Consider the following 21,619-nt stretch of genomic DNA (forward strand, 5'->3'; position numbering starts at 1 on the left):
GCGTGAGGACTCTGGGAACACCTGTGTGTTCACAACCTGTTTCTACCTGTAAAAACAAGATCTTACAGACTGTTGACTGATCTTAGATTAATCTCAGTTAATATATTACTATAATACCAATATAGAATATTAACATCCATCAATCAGAATATTAATATATAATTAACATGACTGTATGAACAAGGAGAACTCAGTGTCCTCACCACTGCATCATGTACAAACCCAGGATTCATGTTTCATCCCTACAGCTAAAAACCAGTAAGAACCAGATACAATACTTTTCGGTTAACACTGTAAAACACTGGCTGTTAAAAAGAGTTACTGTAGAAATATGAACTAACACAAAACATCTAATATGATGATGATGATGATGGAGAGTGGATCAGACGACATAAAACAGCGACATCACTGGAACACACACATAAAGCTCACAACGTATATTAAATATGAACAAGTGCTTTACCTGTGCAGGTATTCACACAGCTTAGTGATGAAGATGAAGATGATGAAGGATGATGACAGTTAAACTGCTTTAAAATATTTCTTTTGGGTTTTTTTCTCTCTCTCGTACGGTCTGTTGTTTGGATGGATTATTGGTTTTTACTCTGACACATCAGACCCCGCCCACACAGATTAACAACCCCCCCCACCACACACACACACACACACACACACACACACACACACACACACACACACACACACACACACAATTCAATCTTGGGCTGGGGGGTGGGGCATACAGCTGTTTTGGATTTACTCAGTCATGATGGTCTCCTGACAGAGGACTCTGGGATTTGTAGTTCCCAGTGTAAACGCAGACAAGATGAACATCAGTGGGGTCGGGGAATGGAGGTCGGGGAGATTGGTTCTGGACCACATTTTAACCCTGGTGAAATAAACCTGGTCTGTAACAGACCTGGACCTTCAGCAGCACAAAGACTCACAGACTCAGAGACTCTTCTCAGAGTCACATCTGAACACATTAACGTGGGGGGTGCATTGCAGGTACAGCAGGTAATATATAATAGGTGTACACACAAGCTGTGTGTACACTAAGGAGAGGGGGGTGTCACTTGTACCTCAGTCAGTCAGCACAATCAAGGGAGCTGTGGGAATGACTACAAACAAATCCTGTTTTGCATCTGGCTCAGTCCCAGTCCCAGTCTACATGCAAAAACCAGATCCACACCAATAATGACAGGTGGTGCCACAGGACACTGGTCTGGGCCAAAGGTTTCTAACTGTCTGCAAGTCAACACTTGAGAGCAGCTATGGGTTTGTAAAAAAAAAATTACATGGACATGTCCACATCCTTGGACTTTCAAAGTAAAAGTCCATAGGAGAAAGGAAAACCCTCCTGCCATGTAGATCAGTAGTTGTAAATCTAACCATCTTTTTCTGGTTACAACAACAAGCCGTCCAGTTAGATACAGACTGAGAGATGAGTACATAGACCATTATAACAGGACATGTTATGATCTTTCATCTCTACATAAAGGCCATGACACAAAGAGACAGAGAGAGCTGAGCATCTAACACAGAATCCAGGGCAGAGAGATGTGAAGGTGCTTCAACAGGAGGTGGAGGCCATCAGTCGCTCGGCTGATGAAGCAGTGAGGGAGAGCAAGACGATCTTCACCCAGCTGGTCCGACTTGTTGAAAAAAGAAGCTCTGAGCAGCAGATCAGATCGCAGCAGAAAACGGAAGTGAGTCAAGTCAAAGAGCTGGAGGAGAAGCTGCAGCAGGAGATCACTGAGCTGAGGAGGAGAGGCTGAGCTGGAGCAGCTCTCACACACTGAGGATCACATTCAGTGTCTACAGAGTTACCATTCACTGTCACCACTCAGTGGAGCCACAGACTCACCCAGCATCCATATCTGTCCTCTGAGGTACTTTGAGGACATGATAGCGGCTGTGTCAGAGCTCAGAGATAAACTACAGGACCTTCTTAGTGACAAATGGACCAAGATCCCACTGACTGTAACTAAAGTTACAAACTAATGTTTTACTGCCACCAGCAGAGCCCAAGACCAGAGCTGAGTTCTTACAGAACTCATGTCAGATCACACTGGATCCAAACACAGTGAAGGGGAGGAGAAAGGTCACAGGTTCTTCATTTCCTCACAATCCAGACCAGTTCACTGAGCATCCTCAGGTTCTGAGTACAGAGAGTCTGACTGGAGCATGTTACTGGGAGGTGAAGTGGACAGAGACTGTTCATCAGAAGAACAGGAAGTGACATTTCCTTCTCAGGCCCTCAGTCCTGCAGGATAGGAGTGAACCTGGATCACAGGGCAGGTGTTCTGTCCTTCTGCAGCGTTTCTGAAACCATGACCCACCTCCACAGAGTCCAGACCTCGTTCACTCAGCCCTTACATGCTGGACTTTGGGTTTGTGCAGGATCTGCTGAGTTGTGTGATCTGCAGGAGACAAGAGATACTGAAGCAGCAACATGTGATTTTCTGATCCATTTCTAATTTCACTTCTGATTTTCTCTTGTTGCTCATTGCTCAGCTGTTTCTGCACTTCCTGTCAATCAAACCAGAAATCTTTTTTACAGACAACAGATCATAATTATTGATTCATTAAAAAGTTCACTACATATATGTTGCAGCTTGTAAAGGTGGAGCTAATTTTAATGGACTTCATCTGTATTAATATACCATTTATTTGTTGATTATATTTTATTCCTCCGAGTCTTAAAGTTCTTCAGTTAGCTTGTTAGCTCGATGGCTAATGAGTAAATATGTTGAGAGTGTACAGATTTATCTTCCAATGTGTGTCTAAAGTCTAAAATAAGTCAAATTTATCTTGTGATGTTTTCTCGTGTCAGAATCATGAATGAGCTGTAGATATTCAAGTTTGTGACGGTCACATGTTCGTCTTTGTTCCTCACTGAGGCTCATGACTTTATTTGTTTTGATTCATACATACCTGAAGTTCAGACAATATCTACTTCAGACTGACTCTTTATCCACTGTGTGAGGTTTAAACCAGCAGAGGGAGACAAACACCCAGAGAAGTAGAACAGATCACAGTCCAGCATATCCCTCCACCTACACCATCCTACACTTTGATATTAAATAATCGTCAAACTTTATTTCCTGTTGAAAAATGTTTTCATAACATGAAGCAAAGGGATCTCACCACAATCTGGACAATGACCCATCCCTCCATCAAGGGTGGAGTAAATCAGTTCAGAACTTGTGCACAATCCTGCTAACAAACAAGCAAAACAAAACAAAACAAAAAAACAGACATTCATCGATCTATTGATTATTATTGATGATTATTGGTGGGGGCGTGGTCTGGTTCTAATTTAAAATGATTTAATCCTCATCCTGCCCTATGATTGGCTGAGAAAGCTGTCAGACATTCGTTACGCAGGGCCTAAAAACAGATTGAGCCGCTTCTATTGGTCTGATCCCGTGTCAAAGTGTCTCAGAGCGTCGGTGTTTTTCAACGAGAGACAGACCGGAGAGAAGAGAAGAAAGAAAGAAAGAAAGAAAGAAAGAAAGAAAGAAAGAAAGAAGTTGTTAAAGATCCTCCAGCTCTGTTTGGTTTTTCCCTGCAGGAAAACAGACGAAGAAGTTTGTGGAGAGGAAACAAAGTTTTTCTGATTTGGGGACTTTTGTATTTTACTCCAGACAGAGAGACAGACAGGGGGACAGAGAGACAGACAGATTGATATTAAAATCTCCCATCTGTGTTTCAAGAGGCAGTGAGACACTCAGCATCTGTCTGTCTGAGTACCGGAGGACGGAGGATGTCACCGGGGTGTGTCGCCGCCCTTAGCCGGACCTGCGGCTCCCACGGTGGGCACACAGTGCTCTGACAGCCCGGGGCTGCTGCTCATGGTGAATCAGAACCAGAACCGGGACTGGATTTAGATCTGGATGTGTAAACACGGATTAAAACAGTGGATTCGTGGTGGACTGAGCCAGGTTCAGGATGTCCTCAGAGCTGGCTGTGGGTCTGGTCTTCAGGGTTCTGCTGCCCCTCAGTCTGACTGCAGGTAAGTTCAGTTTTCTATAGTTCACGATTCTGGAGTTGATGTGGGTCAGCAGTGACGGAGGAAGAACTGATTCGGTGCTGCAGTCTCTGATCCGGTACTACAGTTACAGCACTACAGTTATTTACTCTGGTCCAATACTCCAGTACTGCAGTGACAGTACTATATTTACAGTACTACAGTTACAGAACTGCAGTTACAGTTACTGTGATCCTGTACTGCAGTGACACTGACAGTACTACAGTCTCTGATTCCATACTACAGTTACTCTGATCCTGTACTACAGTGACACTGACAGTACTGCAGTGACAGTACTACAGTTACAGTTACTCTGATCCTGTACTACAATGACAATGACACTGACAGTACTACAGTTACAATAATACAGTGACAGTACTACAGTTACTCTGATCCTGATGATGTTGTTCACTATAGATTCATCAGCTTGTTCTTCATGATGACTCCTGACTGATTTAAAGAGAATAAATCTATATTCATGGATCTGTGTTTCAGTTGATCAGACAAGGATTTCCATCAGTTCTGGATCGTGTCACAAACATATTACAGCTGCTCTGTTGTATCTACATTTATGTGGCTCTGCTGTGGTGAAACTACAATGGTGCGTCATTTTAAATGTTGCTGCAGAAAGGAGTTGTGGGATGGCATTTCTCCTTTCCTTTGGTAAAAGAAGCTCCAGTGTTTCCTCTCCTAAAGGAGATAAGATAGGAAGCACTGAAGCTCCTTTCCTCAGCTCTGATCATGGTGCTGCTCAGATACTTCAGCACATTTCACCCAGTTTGACCCTCATAAGAAAAACAGCCTCGGACTCATTAATATTCAGAGTTTGACAAAGATGATTTCAGTTTCAAAATATCAATCCAGTCCTCAGTATTAAAGTTTATGTATGTATGTTATGTAACATACAAACACTGTGTAGACCAAATAATATAAATAGACCTACCATCCTGTTTGTTACCTCCAACATTCCAACACACCCTGCTCCAGGCTGGACCGCAGTCAGTCCACTTCACACAACTGAGAAGAAGATTAATACACTGACAAACAAAACACAAGAATGTGTGGAAGCCAGAGGAGAGCAGGACTCCACCAGACCAGACCAGGTGAGCTGAATCTCCTTGACGACCAGATTCCGGTGGGAGGAGCCTGCTCAGAGCTCCAGCCCTGTTTTTGGTTCACATCAGTTTAATTTCCTTCTTCAAAAACACTTGAAGGATCCTGAGCAAAATCTTTATTTACATGTTTATAAAATAAAAACTAAAAATAATTAAGGTATAGTTAAAAAAAAGAAGAAAAAAAATTCTTACCAAATGTTTTAGTGAAAAGTGGTCTGAGCTGCTGGAGTCTGTTTCCAAACCTCCCAGTTATCTGTGTCAATACTGCAACTGGATTCACCATCATCATCATCATCATCATCAACATCATCATCATCATCATTACCATCATCACAATCATCACCATAACCATCATCATCATTATCATCACCATCATCATAATCATCATCATAATCACCATCATCAACATCATCATCATCACCATCATCATCATCATCATTATCACCATCATTATCATCATCATCATAATCATCATCACCATCATCATAATCATCATCATCATAATCACCATCATCATCATCATCATAATCACCATCATCAACATCATCATAATCACCATCATCAACATCATCATCATCACCATCATCATCATCATCACCATCATCAACATCATTATCATCATCAACATAATCATCATCACCATCATCATAATCATCGTCATCATAATCACCATCATCATCATCATCATTATCACCATCATCATCATCATAATCACCATCATCATCATAATCATCATCACCATCATCATCATCATCATCATTATCACTGTCATCATCATCTCTGTCAATCTCCTGTTCTACCACATCCCAAAGGTGTTCTACTGGATAGAGTGGATGTCTGAGTGACAGTTGCCTTTCTGTACATTCTCCTCTGACCTCTGACCTCTCATCAACACAGAGCTGCTGCTCACTGGATGCTTTTGTTGTTGCTCCATTCTGAATAAAAACTCTAGAGACTGTTTAGATCAGCAGTTTCAGAATCAAACCAGCTTCTGACACCAACATGTTTCCTCATTACCTGAAGCTCCTCACCTGGATCTGCTGCCACGTGATTGGCTGACTGGATAATTATATAAATAGCTTGTAGCGCTGCTGCAGGAATTACAAACTGATGGTTGATGTTGTTTCTGTGCAGCACCAATTAGTTAAACAAAGTTTAAATAATGTCCTCAAATTAGGTTAGCATTATTATCATTGTTAGCATTTCTCATTCAACATAATGGCTTCTGATGATTGTCTTCTTAACAATGTTACGAAACTCTTCAGCATGTTACAGGACGGAGCAGTGTGGAGCCTTAAATTTAGTTTTTCGGTGGAATTTCCCTTTAAAGTGCCTCACATTCCAGAGAGGGGGGGAGGTGTGTGTGTTGACACACTGCTAACCACACACACACACACACACACACACACACACACAGCCAGATGTTGTTACCTGAGAAAGTGGAACCAATCTGTGTGTGTTGGGGGAGGGGAGGAGGAACAGGGGTGTGCACTCTTCCTAACTGGCCCCCCACCCCCCACCCCACACCCCCGACCTTACACACACACTTAGCTGTAAACAGCATGTGTGTGTGTGTGTGTTTGTGTGTATGTGTGTGTGTGTGTGTTTGTGTGTATATATATGTGTGTGTGTGTGCGTGTTCGTGTGTGAGTGTGTGTGTGTGTGTTTGTGTGTATATATATGTGTGTGTGTGTGTGTGTGTGTGTGTGTGTGTGTGTGTGTATATATGTGTGTGTGTGTGTGTGTGTGTGTGTGTGTCTGTGTGCAAAGGAAGACATTCATCTTCACACTGTTTATGAATCTGTGAGATGGGAAGTTTTTCTGTCGCCGTCTGTGGCTCAGTTTCTGAGTCCGAGTCATGTGATCACTTTTGTTCAGCTGTTCAATTTGCTCTGTGGAAACATTTAAATTTGTTTCTAACAAACATGCCCAGTGAGTTTTTTTTAATGTTTTTAATGCAGCTCTTCTCTGCATGTGTCACCTCCACCTGTAGATCAGTGTGATAATGTGAAACCATCACCCATGTGCACTCATGTGTCCTCGTGCATCAGACAAACACCATGGAGCCACTCATTAAAAACAACCTCACAGCTACTGGAGGTCTGAAACTCCACAGGGAATATCCTGGATCCTGACCAGAGTTCAAGGGCAGGACCAGAAAAACCACCACAAACACACAAGAACTACTGAGGACTCTAAAGGATGGGATGGAATGGGGAGGGGGCAATAGTTCTGCTGCGATGGTCATTAATTCATCGCTGTTTCCTGTTTATGGAACACGTGACATGTTGGAGTTACAAGGTTTTCTACTGACAGCGGTGATGTGTGTGTGGTTATGGTTGTGTATTTTTGTCTGCAGTGTTTACACAGTCCAGTTAAATCCACAGAAAACACAAACAGTGAAGTTACTGCAGCTTCACGTCAGATTAAATCCCATAAATGTCACAGTGAGATTAGAAGCAGTTTAGTTCACATTCAGATTACAGCCGAGTGATGTCACCTAAATCTGATCACAGATTGATTTTTGGATCAAATTTAAGCTTTGAATTAGTCTCAGACTTCAGTCATTGGATATTGATTATTTTCCAGGTTTGAGCTCTCTGTAAGAATCCCTCTGATGATTGATTAACTCATGTATTGATTAATGTGTTCACAGCCTGTGTGTTGCGGTATAATGGATTCTCTCTGGTCTATGTTGTCCTACTGTTGCTGGTGCCACTGCTGCCTGACCCCTCCTCCACCACAGGTAACAATACTTTTTCAGTACTGGTATAAAAACAAATAAACGAGTGTTGACTGATGAACGAATGATGTGTCGGAGGTAATGATTTCAGTGTGATACGGAGATGTGACTCAGACTGTGACCATTCAGACTTCTGCTCATGTTTCACTCACTGTTTCACATCTGTCACAAGCTGCTGTTGGATTTTAGACAGATGTTTCACTGATGACATCATGATAATGACATGTTATTTAGTCATGATGTCACATTAATACCAGAAAAGAGACCAGACCCAGCCTCTCTGTTCCTGTTAGTGGAGCACTGTGCGATGGTCTCAGGTGATGACAGGATGCTGGTTGTTTCCTGTAGGATCTTCCTGAGGAAACAGAGAGAATAGAGAGGTCATCTCTTGGGGGTCCATTTGTACAGAATATGTGATGAGTCATTGTGTGACATCACTTCCTGTGTTCCCCTTTTGTTTCAGGGGGGGGGGTTGTAATTTTTCTGTATGTAAAGGAAACTGTGTTTCAGTGATGACTTTTTGTTTTTCAAATGTTAAATGGTAAATGGACTTGCACTTAATGCTTTTCTAGTCTTACTGACTGCTTAAAGCGCGTTATAGTACTTGTTACATTCACCCATTCACTCACACATTCATACATCACAATCACACACTGATGGAACAGCCATCAGGGCCAATGTGAGGTTCAGTATTTTGCCCAAGGACACTTCGACATGATGAACTTTGATCACAGAGGAACAGCTTTCTTTAAAATCACTTCCTACCAGTTTTTCAAATTAAAGTCAGGTCTCTGTCTCCCAGGTAACACAAGTCGTTGTGTGACGGCGGTGTGTGTCTCCAGTTTCCTCTTCCTGTTACTACAGTGCTTCTTCCAGCTGACCACTGCAACACTGCAGCCTGAGTACAACTGTAAGACACATTTGTCAGTCTGTTCACCTATCTGACTGCTCACCTGTCTGTCCATTTACCTGTCTGTCTGCTCACCTGTCTGTCTGTTCACCTGTCTGTCTGTTCTCCTGTCTGTCTGTTCACCTGTCTGTCTGCTCAGCTGTCTGTCTGTTCTCCTCTCTGTCTGCTCACCTGTCTGTCTGTTCACCTGTCTGTCTGTTCACCTGTTTGTCTGTTCTCCTGCCTGTCTGCTCACTTGTCTGTCTGTGTCCACATTTTACCTGTCTGTCTCTCAGTGTATTCATGTGTCTGTCTATCTCTCTACCTGTCTGTCTGCAGGTACGTCATGGCAGAGAGCTCTTGGTCAGCTTGGCCTGGTGAGGTAAGAATGACATCATATGACAAAGACAGACAGGTGAGACAGACAGGTAAGACAGAGAGGTGAGACAGATAGGTGAGATAGACAGGTGAGACAGACAGACAGAGAGGTGAGACACACACCTCACACGCACACACACACACACTCACACACACACACACACACACACAGTGTCTGTTCCCAGTTAAACTTTATTGACACATCAAAGACAAACAGATTGCAGACATGTGGTTTACCGTGCATGTGTGTGTGTGTGTGTGTGTGTGTGTGTGTGTGTGTGTGTGTGTGTGCTGCTGACTCAGCTCCTGTAAAAGTCAAACATTGGTGTATAATTTCATACATGTAGGAGGCGTGTCTCTAACTGTGTCTGAAATGTGTTTGTACTATATCAGTGTATTTTGTACTACATCTGTGTATTTAGTACTCAGGTACTGTCCTCAGGTGATGTCACCTGGGTCAGCTGAAAAGTGATAAGTTAGAAGTGAGTGAGCTCAGCAGACCTCATCTCTGTAGCACCAACCAGAATAACACACCTCAGTCTATCATTAGGTGCATTGTGGGTAATGTAGGCCCCAGGTTTTGACAAGAGAAGAAGATTGAGTTTTTTTTAGTCTAGGGTTGAATTTAGTGTCTGATTCTCTGCCAATAGTGTTTACATAACAAAGAGGAAGTGGGGACAAACTACCAAAATAAGAGCCATGTTGTTGTAGCAGTCTGTCCTTTCAGAGCAGGACGACGATGAACCACAACGACCTCGCTGACATCTGATCCTCTGTGTTTGTGTGTGTGTGTGTGTGTGTGTGTGTGTGTGTGTGTGTGTGTGAGTGTGTGTGTGTGTGTGTGTGTGTGTGTTTGTGTGTAAGCAGCAGGAGGTTCAGACAGTAGTCTCTCTGTCTGGACTACATGGCTCTGCAAACACCTACACACCAATAAACACACACACAGTAACACACAATAACACGCACACAGTAACACACAATAACACACACACAGTAACACACAATAACACACACACAGTAACACACAGACTGTGTCAAGCCACATGTTCACAGTCGCCTCCTCGTTTCCTGATTGTGGATCAGAACTCAAACGTCTGCAACTCCTGAAGTTTAACGTATACTTACATCTGAGAGAAAAGTCATCATCAAACCAAGGTCATGGGTCAGAGGTCTGACCCGAGATCTGGTCTGACCCAGGTCTAATATTAAGAAACACACTGAGCTGTTTGTGTATGAGGGTAGAAACCTACAGATGGTAGAGAAAAGACTGAGAAGGTTCTTATGTTTGAGTTTATGTGGTTTAGTATTTTATTAGGACAGGAGGAGCTGCAGATCATTGTTCTGTATAAACATGTAATAACTGCTTTATGACACTATTCAGTATAAATATATGTTTATATTATATATACAGCTGTTTTATTGATAGACCCATGAACCAGCTATTGATCATACAGATCAATACACGAGATTAATGTAAAGTGTTTCCCGAAATGAGAAAGATTCTGATAAAAATCTGAAAACTGTTTCTGATGCTGGTTCAAATACTGTCTGTCTGTTCGTCTGTCTGTCTCAGTCTGACAGGAAGTGATGTTGGCTCAGTAGTGAGACAGGTGTTTCCGGATATCGGCGTGCTGTTCGTCGGTCTGCTGACCTGGAGGCTGATTGTGAGACCAAGCGGTGACACACATACACAGGTAACACACACACACACATACACACACACACACACACTAATGAAGCAGGTGTAACCTTGTTAAGTTGTCTCCTCTTGTTTCTTAACAAGGTTTACTGTCTATTAGTGTGTAACTCAGTAAGCTATTTATTAACTGTAACCTTATTATGTGATTGCATCAGGACACACACATGCACGCACACACACACAGTGTATAATGATTAAGTTTCAGGTTCAGTCTGTTTATTATTTGTTCTGTCGGAGTCTGTTTGTTAACGTGAAACCAGACAAGCAGACAGCACTAAACTGGTATCTAAATATTTCTCCTGTTTCCAGCCTCAACAGGACGAGGATGAGCATCAGGAGGAGGGGCTGATGTTTGAGAGAGACTCGGTGCTCGGAGGGGAGGAAGAGCAGGAAGATGAGGTGGAGGGAGAGGAGGAAGGCAGCAGAAACAGAGTTCTGGTTGAACTGGAGTCACTGGTTTGTAAAACCAGGCAGATGGTGGGAAACATGACAACGACTGGAGGAAAAGTCCTGCTGACAACTCTACTGGGCCTCACAGGTAAGCAGTAGAATCCAGTAGAATCCAATAGAAACCAGTAGAAAACTGATTGCTTCTTATTTAGCTTTGATTTACTGTTAAACACAAACAGGATCAGGTTCAGTAGAACCAGTCAGAAACACTCACATCCACTTTATCAAACCTGAACCGTTCCACTGGGACTGGACACAGACAGTCCAGAGTCCTCAAGTGAATCTCCCCACACCTGGTGACCACCTCAGTGACCTCTGAACCCTCAGTCCAGGTAGTGGACTGAACTCCTGTCTGCTGCTCCATGAGTCCCTCAAGACAACCAGCCCAGTCCCTAATCCAGGAGAACCTCACCCTGTCTTCATCTTGACTGTCTTAAGTGTCCACAACAGGACAGGGTGACCCAGTCATTTTCTGTAACTACAATTTTTAGATGTCCCTAAACACCTCACATGAAGAATATTGGTAAATAGTACAATTTACCTATGTACCTGTTTCCTCTCTAGGACGCTGACCTGATTGGTACATATGGTAAGAGCCCTCCTCTGAAAACCAAAGTCCTGCCGGGGGCTTTGGTTGTCGTCGTCGTCCCTTTAGACCATACGTGTCAAACTGTGGCCCGCCACGTCATTTCATGTGGCCCGCGAGAGCTTAAAAGGTCTGATTATCTTATAATAAATCAGTCAAAGGGTGCATTGACCATAAACTACATTTCCCATAATGCATGCCGATCATGTTACCCGTGAAGTAACGGCATCCCGCCACTAGATTGCAGTGTTTCCACATCAGTGCCATTTTCTGAGAGAAAAGTTGATGCAGATGGAAGGCTGTTTCAAGAAAGATGGGAAGGCGAATATATGTTTGTGCTTCAAGGAGAAAAACCAGCATGTCTTTTGTGTTATGAGGCAGTGTCGGTTGTCAAAGAGTACAATCTACGTCGGCAATTTGACACCAAACACAGAGCTAAGTATGCCAAAGTGAGCCTTCAAGAAAAACAACAAATGGTGCAAGAATTAAAAGGCAAATTGCGATCGCAGCAGGATGTGTTCAAGAGAGCCACAACCAAAAAACAATGCAGCAGTGAAAGCTAGCTTTATTGTGGCTGAAGAAATTGCAGCTCACAATTGTTGGTTGGACCGTTATTCTGCCCCTCTCAACTATGACAAAAAAGTTTTGAACAAAGTTAATGTCATAACTTTTTATTTATCCTTATTCACTTGGATAGTTTGATCGTTGATTGATGGAGGAATGTGGGTTTCATAAGCTGACAAATTAAAAGGATTTATGTTACAACAGAGCAACAACCAAACATTTCTTTTTACATTTATGCAAATATATATGTAATATTTGTAAGTTGAATAATAAAATCCCCCATAAACTGACCCCTCACCTGGGCCAGTCTGCCTTTGGTGATCGTACCAGGAGCTGCTGCCCCCGACAACAGAACTCCCAGGGTCACAGGTGTACAAAAGCTCTCCCCCATGTTCATCAGTACCTGTACAGCACACTTTAACCCTCATCCAGCAGATTCCCTGACAGGTGTGGTTGGGTGCAGTTACAGGTGTGCTCTGTTACACCTGTAACTACACCCAACAGTGATGAGTTTACAACATTGCAGCCAGGTGACAAGCTTCAGGTGGAGATTCTCAGACAGGTAATCGGAAGGTAATCTCTCTCTCCTTCTCCCACCTCCTCCTCTCCTCCCCAGGTATCATGTTCCCCTCTCTCTCCTCCCTCCTCTACCTACTCGGTTTCCAGTTGTTGTGTACCTGGTGGGCATGGTCTGGTCAGGTCCCACCCCTCCTCTTCAGGTGTGTGTCTGTGATGTCACTGCTTTACTCTGCCTCCCACTTCCTGCTCCTTTACTGCTACCAGCTGCCGTCACTGCAGGAGGTGTGGCCTCCCAACTGCACATCTGCCAGGTAACACACATCCACGAGGTAACACACCTCCATCAGGTAACTCTTCGACCAGGCGACACTCATGGTCGTTGATGTTCACACAGAGTGAATCACAACCTGTTAATCAATTTTTTTTACAATCACGTGGTCTGCGCGGCAGTCTGCACGGTGGTCTGCACGGCGGTCTGGACGGCAGTCTGGCTGGTGCCCAGTGCTCATGGAAAGGTCTGATGATTGATTATGGATTATTGGTGTTTCTTCTGCAGTGTGTTTGGTCTGGTGCCAGCAGTCTCTGTGGACTGTGGCACCCCCTGGAGGTTGCAGGTGAACCCTGAGCTCAGCTGGTTTCACTTCAGCAGTCCTCTGATGCTGCTGCTTCTCTTTCACACAGTGGCCAGTCTGTGGAGGAACCAGGTGAGGATGATGTCATGATTGACCTGTTATGATAGCATATACATAGTTGTCCTGATGAGTCAGTGTTCCTCAGCTCCGACTGGCTGATGGGTTTCACGTGTTTCTTCAGCTGATCAATGGTGAAGGGGAGCTGGGCATAGAGAGGGTGGAGTCAGCGGTCAGAGCAAGCTGTGACATCATCACTTCTACCACCAACCTGAGTGATGAGGTCAGCGCTGACATCACAGCAGACAGGCGGAGAGAGCTGTGGAGGAGAGCTCATGATCGGCCCGAGTGCAGAGATGTACAGAATTATTTTTACATGAATAAATGTTTTTAATTGTGATTTCATAAATAATCAGATTTTGTGAATTTCGTTGCTGTTGCTCCAGGTTTTGTTGTTCAGATTAAACAGCTGTCGTCACCTGGAAACCTGTCTCTGTTCATCAGGTGCTGCTGTCATCAACCAATGACAGCCCCTCAGACTCTTTTGTCCCACCGACACAGAGCACTGCCCTGGGACTGGATGTTTCCTCCATACCTCACTACTCTGTCAGCCAATCAGGTGAGTCAGTGGTTTGAATCCCAGCAGAGGAGAGGCCAAGTGGCAAAACTTAAGTAACCAAACCTGCAGTTCCTCTAATCACCACTAGAGTCTGGCTCCAACAGTGAGTCAGTCCCAATAGACTCCCATGTTAAAATGTCCAACTTTACAGCAGAAATAAACATGTTTACAGCCTGGTACAAAAACTGTTTTAGTCTCTAGAGATAATTTCATCCTTCATGACACCTGCTTATATAAGTCACCTGTTTATATTTTATTAAGGACTAAAGTTACAATTGAGGGTGTGGCCTCTTTGAGTGACAGATGGCTTCCGTCACAGTTGACTAGCCGCTTGTGTCTAGCTGCTTACTCTCTGCTCAGCGTCACTCCAGAGTCAGTGAACGTGACCTTTCTTTTTTTGAGGTGTTGGTTCTTCTGGAGGATTTTCCATGCACAGACCGGCAGGTACAGGCAGGGAGAGGCAGATACAGTCAGGGTCAGTCAGATACAATCAGGTACAGACAGGTACAGTCACATACCGTCAGGTACAGACAGGTACAGTAAGATACAGCCAGGTACCGTCGGGTACAGACAGGTACAGTCAGATACAGTCAGGTTCAGTCAGATACAATCAGGTACAGACAGGTACAGTCACATACCGTCAGGTACAGACAGGTACAGTAAGATACAGCCAGGTACCGTCGGGTACAGTCAGATACAGTCAGCTACAGTCAGGTGAGTTGAAGCTGAGCTGATGTCTCAGGTAGAAACTGATTGTCCCTGAGTATGGTGTATTATGTACTATACTGTGTACTCTGTACTGTGTACTGAGAAAGGCTCAGTTCAGTTTATGTAACAGGTACAGAATAAAATAAAATAAAGGATTAAGTAGAAAACAAAGCAGACTCGTCCACCTGTCAGTTATGTGACATCAAAGTATATATGTACGATTGGACATTTGATGTCATTAATGTTCCGCCGCCTCACTCTAGCTGCTAGTTCTTCAGTGAGAACCTTTCTCTCTGATGCTGCAGACACGTTGGAGACCTGTGTTTTTGAAGGAGATGGATGGGAAGAGGAGGACGAGGTGAGGGGTGAGGAGGGCAGAGTCAGTGCTGCCTCCATGGCCTTCAGCTTCCTCCTCAAACAGAGTTACATCTGTGCTCTGATCTCCATGATGGCCTGGTCCATCACATACGTGTCCTGGCTCACATGTGTCTTGCTGCTGTGGTCGTGTGTCCTCTGGATGATGCGAGAGCGTCGCCAGTACACGCTGATGTCATCACCCTGGCTGGTTGCTTATGGCAACCTGCTAGTCATCCTGCAGTATGTCTACAGCTTTCCCTCCATACAGGAAGTCCCCGGACTGTTTCCCAGAAAAGATGACCCCTGCAGGGAGCTCGCCTCCAAGGTACTACTACTACTGTACTATTAATACTAATATTACTACTGTACTACTACTACTACTACTACTACTACTACAGTACTACAACTACTACTACTTCTACTGTACTACTACTAATACTACTACTGTGCTGCTACTACTACTACTTCTACTGTACTACTACTGTACTACTACTACTTCTACCGTAGTACTGTACTACTAGTGCTACTGTCCTACCACTACTGTACTACTACTGCATTACTACTACTTCTACAGTACTACTATTGTACTACTACTACTACTACTACTACTATACCAGTATTACTACTTCTACTGCACTACTACTACTACTACTACTACTACTACTACTACTGCACTACTACTACTACTACTGTACTACTACTGTACTACTACTGTACTACTAGTGTTACTACTACTACTACTACTACTGCACTATTAGTATTGTTAATCTGATGATCTGTTTAATACAGAATATAATCTCATCACCAGGGTATTTAATCTGATTATCAAATGGTTTAATCTGATTATATTTAATCTGATTATGTTGTTGCAGTTGTTGTGTCTTTTGACCTTCTGGCTCCTGCTGCGTCAGGCAGTGACTGAGAAGAAAGACAGACAGACAGACACACAGCTGTCTACCATCACTGTCCACATGGAAGGTAAGACACCTGTCTGTCTGACTGATCACCAGTCCGTCTGACTGGCCACCCATCTGATGGTCACCTGTCTGTCTGATGGTCACGTGTCTGTCTGATTCTATTTCCCGTTCCCCAGAGGATCAGAGAACAGATCAGGGTCTGCAAAAGAAGGAGGAAGAGGTCTCGTATGAGGAGGTGCTGCTCCTGGGGGGAGGAGGAGGAGGAGTTCAGATGGAGGCTCTGGTTGCCATGGTAACCAGGATGTTTGTTAAATACTGGATCTATGTTTGTGGAACAATGTTCTTCTTCGTTAGTTTCGAGGGAAAAATCGTCCTCTACAAAGTCATCTACATGGTCATGTTCCTCTGCTGCGTCGCCCTGTACCAGGTAATACTTCAAGTACTGCAAGTACTATTGCTGCATGTACTACTACTGCTTGTTCCTCCGCTGTGTCGCCCTCTACCAGGCATTACTGCAAGTACTACAAGCACTAGATGTACTATTAGTGCATGTACTGCTTGTATCTCTGCTGCATTGCTCTTCACCATTTAATACTGCATGTACTCGTACTACATGTATTGCTGGTACTATCACACCTGTAGACTTTAGATATGGACTACAGTCAAACCTGGTTCAGAGTGAAGGTTGATTGTCCAATCCTGTGTTGGAATTGTGGCAGGGGGTGGGGCTGCTGTTTGGTTTGGATCACTGATTGGATGTTTGAAATCACAAGGTGTCAGAATGTTCTACAAAGTACAAAAAAGGATTTACAAAATCTACCTGTCTGTCTCTACCTGTCTCTCTGTCTCTGTAGTTGAACTATGAGCGCTGGCGTACCTTGCTCAGGGGTTTCTGGGTAGCTGTGGTGGTTTACTCAATGCTGGTTTTGATCCTGGTCTACACCTTCCAATTCCCCTCGTCCCTCCACACCTGGAGTTACTACACTGGACTCAGCACACACAGGTACTCACAGGTACACACAGTTACACACTCGGGTACTCACTGGTACACACTGGTACTCACTGGTACAAACAGGTACACACAGGTACACACAGATACACACTCAGATACACACAGGTAAACACAGGTACACACTTGTATACACTGGTACACACTCAGGTGCACACAGGTACTCAGTGGTATTCACTGGTACACACAGGTACACACAGTTACACACTCAGGTACTCACTGATAGACACTCAGGTACACACAGGTACACACAGTTACACACAGGTACACACTGGTACACACTGGTACATTCAAGTACTCTCTAATATCTCCAGTTTGTTTGTCCCTAATGTCTTCGATCTGTCTCTGTGTTTTCAGGTTGGAGGATGTAGGTTTAGAGAAGTTCTCGGTTCCTGTTCTCTTCACCAGGATCTTCATCCCTGCTGCATTTTTACTGGTGCTTACTCAGACACAGTCCAACAGCACAGACGCCATAACAGATGTGATGTTTCTATCATTGCTGCAGTAACAGAGCATGTTGTTGTCTTTGTTCTGCAGGTGTGTATCGTTCACTTGCATTACTTCCATGAGCCTTTCCTGCAGCTGACCGACCTGAAGACTGTGGTAGACACGCACAACAGCACCATCACCAGGTAACACACACATTTACCTGCGGGCCAGAGGTTGTCCGACTGCCTTCTGACCAATCAGTGTCCAGATACCCCAATACTGTCTATCCAAGTTCTTAGATGGCTGGGTAGCAGCTGACCTCCCCAGACCACTATAGCTAGTCTCAGACCTCTGCTTCAACTAGTCCCCAGACCTCTGCTGTAAGTAAGGGTTATGTCCCTCAACAGCTGAAGGAGGCCTTACTGTCCTGCTCATCCTCACCGGTCTCTCTCTCGCTCTCTCTCTCTGCAGGTTGGTCCACTCTGATGGTAGCCTGGTCGACCTGTCGGTGGGCGGAGCCCCTCAGCTCCTCCTGGAGGAGGAGAAGAGAGGAGGACAAACAGAGAAAGATGACGAGACAGAAGACAAGTGGATAAATGAGGAAGAGGAGGAGGAACAGTACCCGTGTGTATTTGACAGGGAAACCCTGTCTGACCACATAACAGGTAAACACATTGCATCTTCACACATGAGACGGACTGGTTGAGATTGAAATACGAAGCAGACTCCTGCTGTCTCCTGCTCAGTGCTGGTGTCCTGGAGGTTAGTGGTGGATCGTCTCTCTGTGTTGTTCCTGCGCCTCCTCCTCTCCCTCCAGCGCCTGCAGCGCCTCCTCTGGTGGCTCCTGGAACTACACATCGTCAAGATTGTCTCCTCCTACATTATCTGGGTCTCTGTGAAGGAGGTTAGGGTCTGATCTGGTCTCTAGGGCGGGTTTACTGTATGATGATCTATTTGTCTGTCTACCTGTATGTCTGACCGGCCTCACTGTCTGTCTGTCTGTTTATCTGATCTGTCTCACTGTCTGACCTGTCTCACCATCCGTCTTGCTTACTGTCTCACTGTCTTTCTGTCTGACCTGTCTCACTGTCTGTCTGTTTGTCTGATCTGTCTCACTGTTTGACCTGTCTCACCATCTGTCTGTCTTACTGTCTGACCTGTCCCACTGTCTGTCTGTCTGTCTGTCTCACCAACTGTCTGTCCATCTTACTGTCTGACCTGCCCCACTGTCTGTCTTACTGTCTGACCTGTCCCACTGTCTGTCTTACTGTCTGGCTGTCCGTCTCACTGTCTGACCTGCCCCACTGTCTCTTACTGTCTGACCTGTCCCACTATCTGTCTGTCTGTCTGTCTCACTGTCTGACCTGCCCCTCTGTCTGTCTGTCTGACCTGCCTCACCATCTGTCTGTCTGATCTGTCTCACCGTCTGTCTGTCTGTCTGACTTGCCTCAAGTTGTATTGTCTGACCCGTCTCACTGTTTGTCTGTCTTACTGTCTGACCTGTCTCACCATCCATCCATCTGTCTGACCTGACTCACCGTCTTACTGTCTGACCTGTCTCTCTCTCTCCAGGTGTGTGTGTTTAACCTGCTGTTTGTGCTGTGTGTGGGCGTGGCTCTGCCCTGCAGGGCCTGGCGCCCCCTGCTGTCAGGAGTCTGTACAGTTTGGACCTGTGTGGTGACCGTCTGTAAGATGCTGTACCAGCTCAATGTCGTCCAACCAATCAGATACTCCTCCAACTGCACCATGGTAACCATGGCAACAACATCATAATTATCTGCCAGTACCACTGTCTATATGTCTCTGACCTGTTCTGTCTCTCTGTAGCCAGACAACTCCAGCATCGACCTGTCTCGCTCTGTTTTGTACTCTGGTCCCGTTGATCCCGCCCAGTGGTTGGGGCTTCATAAGACAGAGGGAAAACTGCTAGACTACCTGAGGGTGAGAAATGACATCATAATCAGTGGATATTTAAAGCTGAAAAGTTTCAGATGAAACAGATGCTGAAAAGAGTTGAAGTGTCGACGGGACAAATCTCCTGTGACGGAGAAGCACCAGAGTTAGACGTCTGATGAAACTGAGGTGGTATGGTCAAGTTTAGATAGTTGTATAAAGTTTGAACAAGGTTTCTTGGTGAAATTAAAGTGTGAGGAGGTTCACGACACTATTTTAATCAGGCTGCTGTAGTGTTGTTAGCATCGTGCTTTGAGACAGGTTTTTCTTTGTTTTTGCAGTATAACCTGATGATGTTAGCGCTGTTAGCATTCGAGGTGACCGTTTACCGACACCAGGAGCTCTACCGTCTCCGCCGTAACAAAGTCCCGCCCCCCACCAGAACGCTGTTTCATGACATCACGAGGCGTCACCTGGACGACAATGTCCTAAGCTGTGTTAAATACTTCCTCAACTACTTCTTCTACAAATTTGGACTGGAGGTGAGACCTATTCACGTTAGCATAGCAACAAGCTACCTCCTTCTTGAGTAAAAACTTTCCAACACTCCTCCTCAGACCTGCTTCCTGTTGGCTGTGAATGTGATTGGTCAGCGCATGGATCTGTTTGCTGTAAGCCACGCCTTTGGACTCATCACTGTTCTGTCACGGCGCAGCAGGAAATGCATCGCCTCTGTGTGGCCCAAGTACTGCTACTTCCTGTCAGGGTTGTTGTTTTTCCAGTACCTGCTGTGCATAGGATTCCCTCCTGCTGCCTGTAAAGGTACAAACTCACTTGAAGCCAACATGTTGGGATCTTTTAATCCACAATAAAAAACTTGTTACCATACTCATCAAGTCTTTCATTCTGAAAAGATAAAGAAAGTGCCAGAATGTGGATGTTTTCCATTTTGATGGAGCTAAGATACCGGTTTCCCCCTGCCTCCAGTCTTTGTACTCAGCTTAGCTAATAGCAATGAAAGTGATTTCACGATTGCAGATTAGGATCAAACCTTTTGGGTTAAACTGAAAACAAACCTAAAATTAGACACAAACCATATCACAAAATGTCAGGTTAAACTTTTTTTGTTCATTTAATTAATTCATTTAATTAAACCCACATTTCTTGCAGAACCTGATAAATTTAGGAAGAACCTGAAAATATTGGATGTATTTTCAGATTATCCCTGGAGACCTCCGTCCTCCAACATGGACTCCAACGTGGTGAAATGGCTCTTCCTCCCTGATCACCTGATGCCACCAAACCCACTCTTCCTCCTCTGTAAGGCACCATCATCATCATCATCAGAAAACAAAATGTGTATTCTAAATAACATGTTATTTATGTTGGACTCTCAGGAATGTCAGTGAACCTTGAGATTCACCCAAAAATCTGGGATTGGCCTCTTTCATGCCCACTCTGCGCCAGAACACCTGGTGTTGTTGTGTAACTTGGGTTGAGCATGTACGAAGTGACATGTAACATAGTGTATGTAGCGTGGTGCAGAATGAAGCTGCCCTCCACTACACATTTAATTTGAAGTCTTTTATTTACTCCTGTAAAGAACAAACATATACTTTATTATCACCGTTCGCCACACACACGCACAGTGATTTCGGACTCAAGTGTGTGCTCTCCTTCTCGGAACGTGTTCGATTTGAACACAGAAAAATGATGAACATTTACACTAACATCCAAACGGTAAATCACGTCCGTTGTATGGCTAATCCGGACCATTTTCATCATGTACATTCAATATCAACTTGTTTTTCGAATACGCAGTCAGCTAATCATGTATACCAAACATTGTCAAATTAATCAAATCAATCCATGTATCTATTTTAAGTTATTTATGTACTCTCCATCCTCCCACTCGCTTGCGGTAACTAAGCAACCAGTCCCAACAGCCGTTTTCGGTACGTTACTTTCGCTGACCAATTAACGTTTATAAACAATATCACATATAACGGAACCGGGACCATAAACTACGACACAACATATTCACCCCTCACTTATACAATTCTAACTCTCCCTTCTTACCTG

The 21,619-nt window shown here is 44.3% G+C and overlaps 1 protein-coding gene across 1 annotated transcript in view; it reads left to right on the plus strand.

Moving 5' to 3' along the window:
• Positions 1-3,437: 3,437 nt before the first annotated feature.
• Positions 3,438-21,619, plus strand: part of LOC111644957 (piezo-type mechanosensitive ion channel component 2-like) — a 40,092-nt gene continuing 21,910 nt past the window's right edge. The window contains exons 1-23 of the mRNA XM_023393957.2: positions 3,438-4,018; positions 7,805-7,894; positions 8,694-8,801; positions 9,120-9,162; positions 10,732-10,852; positions 11,167-11,395; positions 13,074-13,287; positions 13,533-13,680; positions 13,790-13,963; positions 14,110-14,224; positions 15,238-15,614; positions 16,162-16,267; positions 16,383-16,633; positions 17,061-17,209; positions 17,573-17,651; positions 17,753-17,847; positions 18,116-18,309; positions 18,391-18,548; positions 19,217-19,393; positions 19,472-19,585; positions 19,879-20,079; positions 20,155-20,359; positions 20,756-20,857. Coding sequence (XP_023249725.1) covers positions 3,955-4,018; positions 7,805-7,894; positions 8,694-8,801; positions 9,120-9,162; positions 10,732-10,852; positions 11,167-11,395; positions 13,074-13,287; positions 13,533-13,680; positions 13,790-13,963; positions 14,110-14,224; positions 15,238-15,614; positions 16,162-16,267; positions 16,383-16,633; positions 17,061-17,209; positions 17,573-17,651; positions 17,753-17,847; positions 18,116-18,309; positions 18,391-18,548; positions 19,217-19,393; positions 19,472-19,585; positions 19,879-20,079; positions 20,155-20,359; positions 20,756-20,857 — 3,514 coding nt within the window. The 5' untranslated portion in view covers positions 3,438-3,954. The remainder of the gene's footprint in view (positions 4,019-7,804; positions 7,895-8,693; positions 8,802-9,119; positions 9,163-10,731; positions 10,853-11,166; positions 11,396-13,073; positions 13,288-13,532; positions 13,681-13,789; positions 13,964-14,109; positions 14,225-15,237; positions 15,615-16,161; positions 16,268-16,382; positions 16,634-17,060; positions 17,210-17,572; positions 17,652-17,752; positions 17,848-18,115; positions 18,310-18,390; positions 18,549-19,216; positions 19,394-19,471; positions 19,586-19,878; positions 20,080-20,154; positions 20,360-20,755; positions 20,858-21,619) is intronic.

Source organism: Seriola lalandi, unplaced genomic scaffold (assembly GCF_002814215.2).
Source record: "Seriola lalandi dorsalis isolate HSWRI2012SDOR001 ecotype SW California unplaced genomic scaffold, Sedor1 jcf7180002054945, whole genome shotgun sequence".
Classification (NCBI taxonomy): domain Eukaryota; kingdom Metazoa; phylum Chordata; class Actinopteri; order Carangiformes; family Carangidae; genus Seriola; species Seriola lalandi.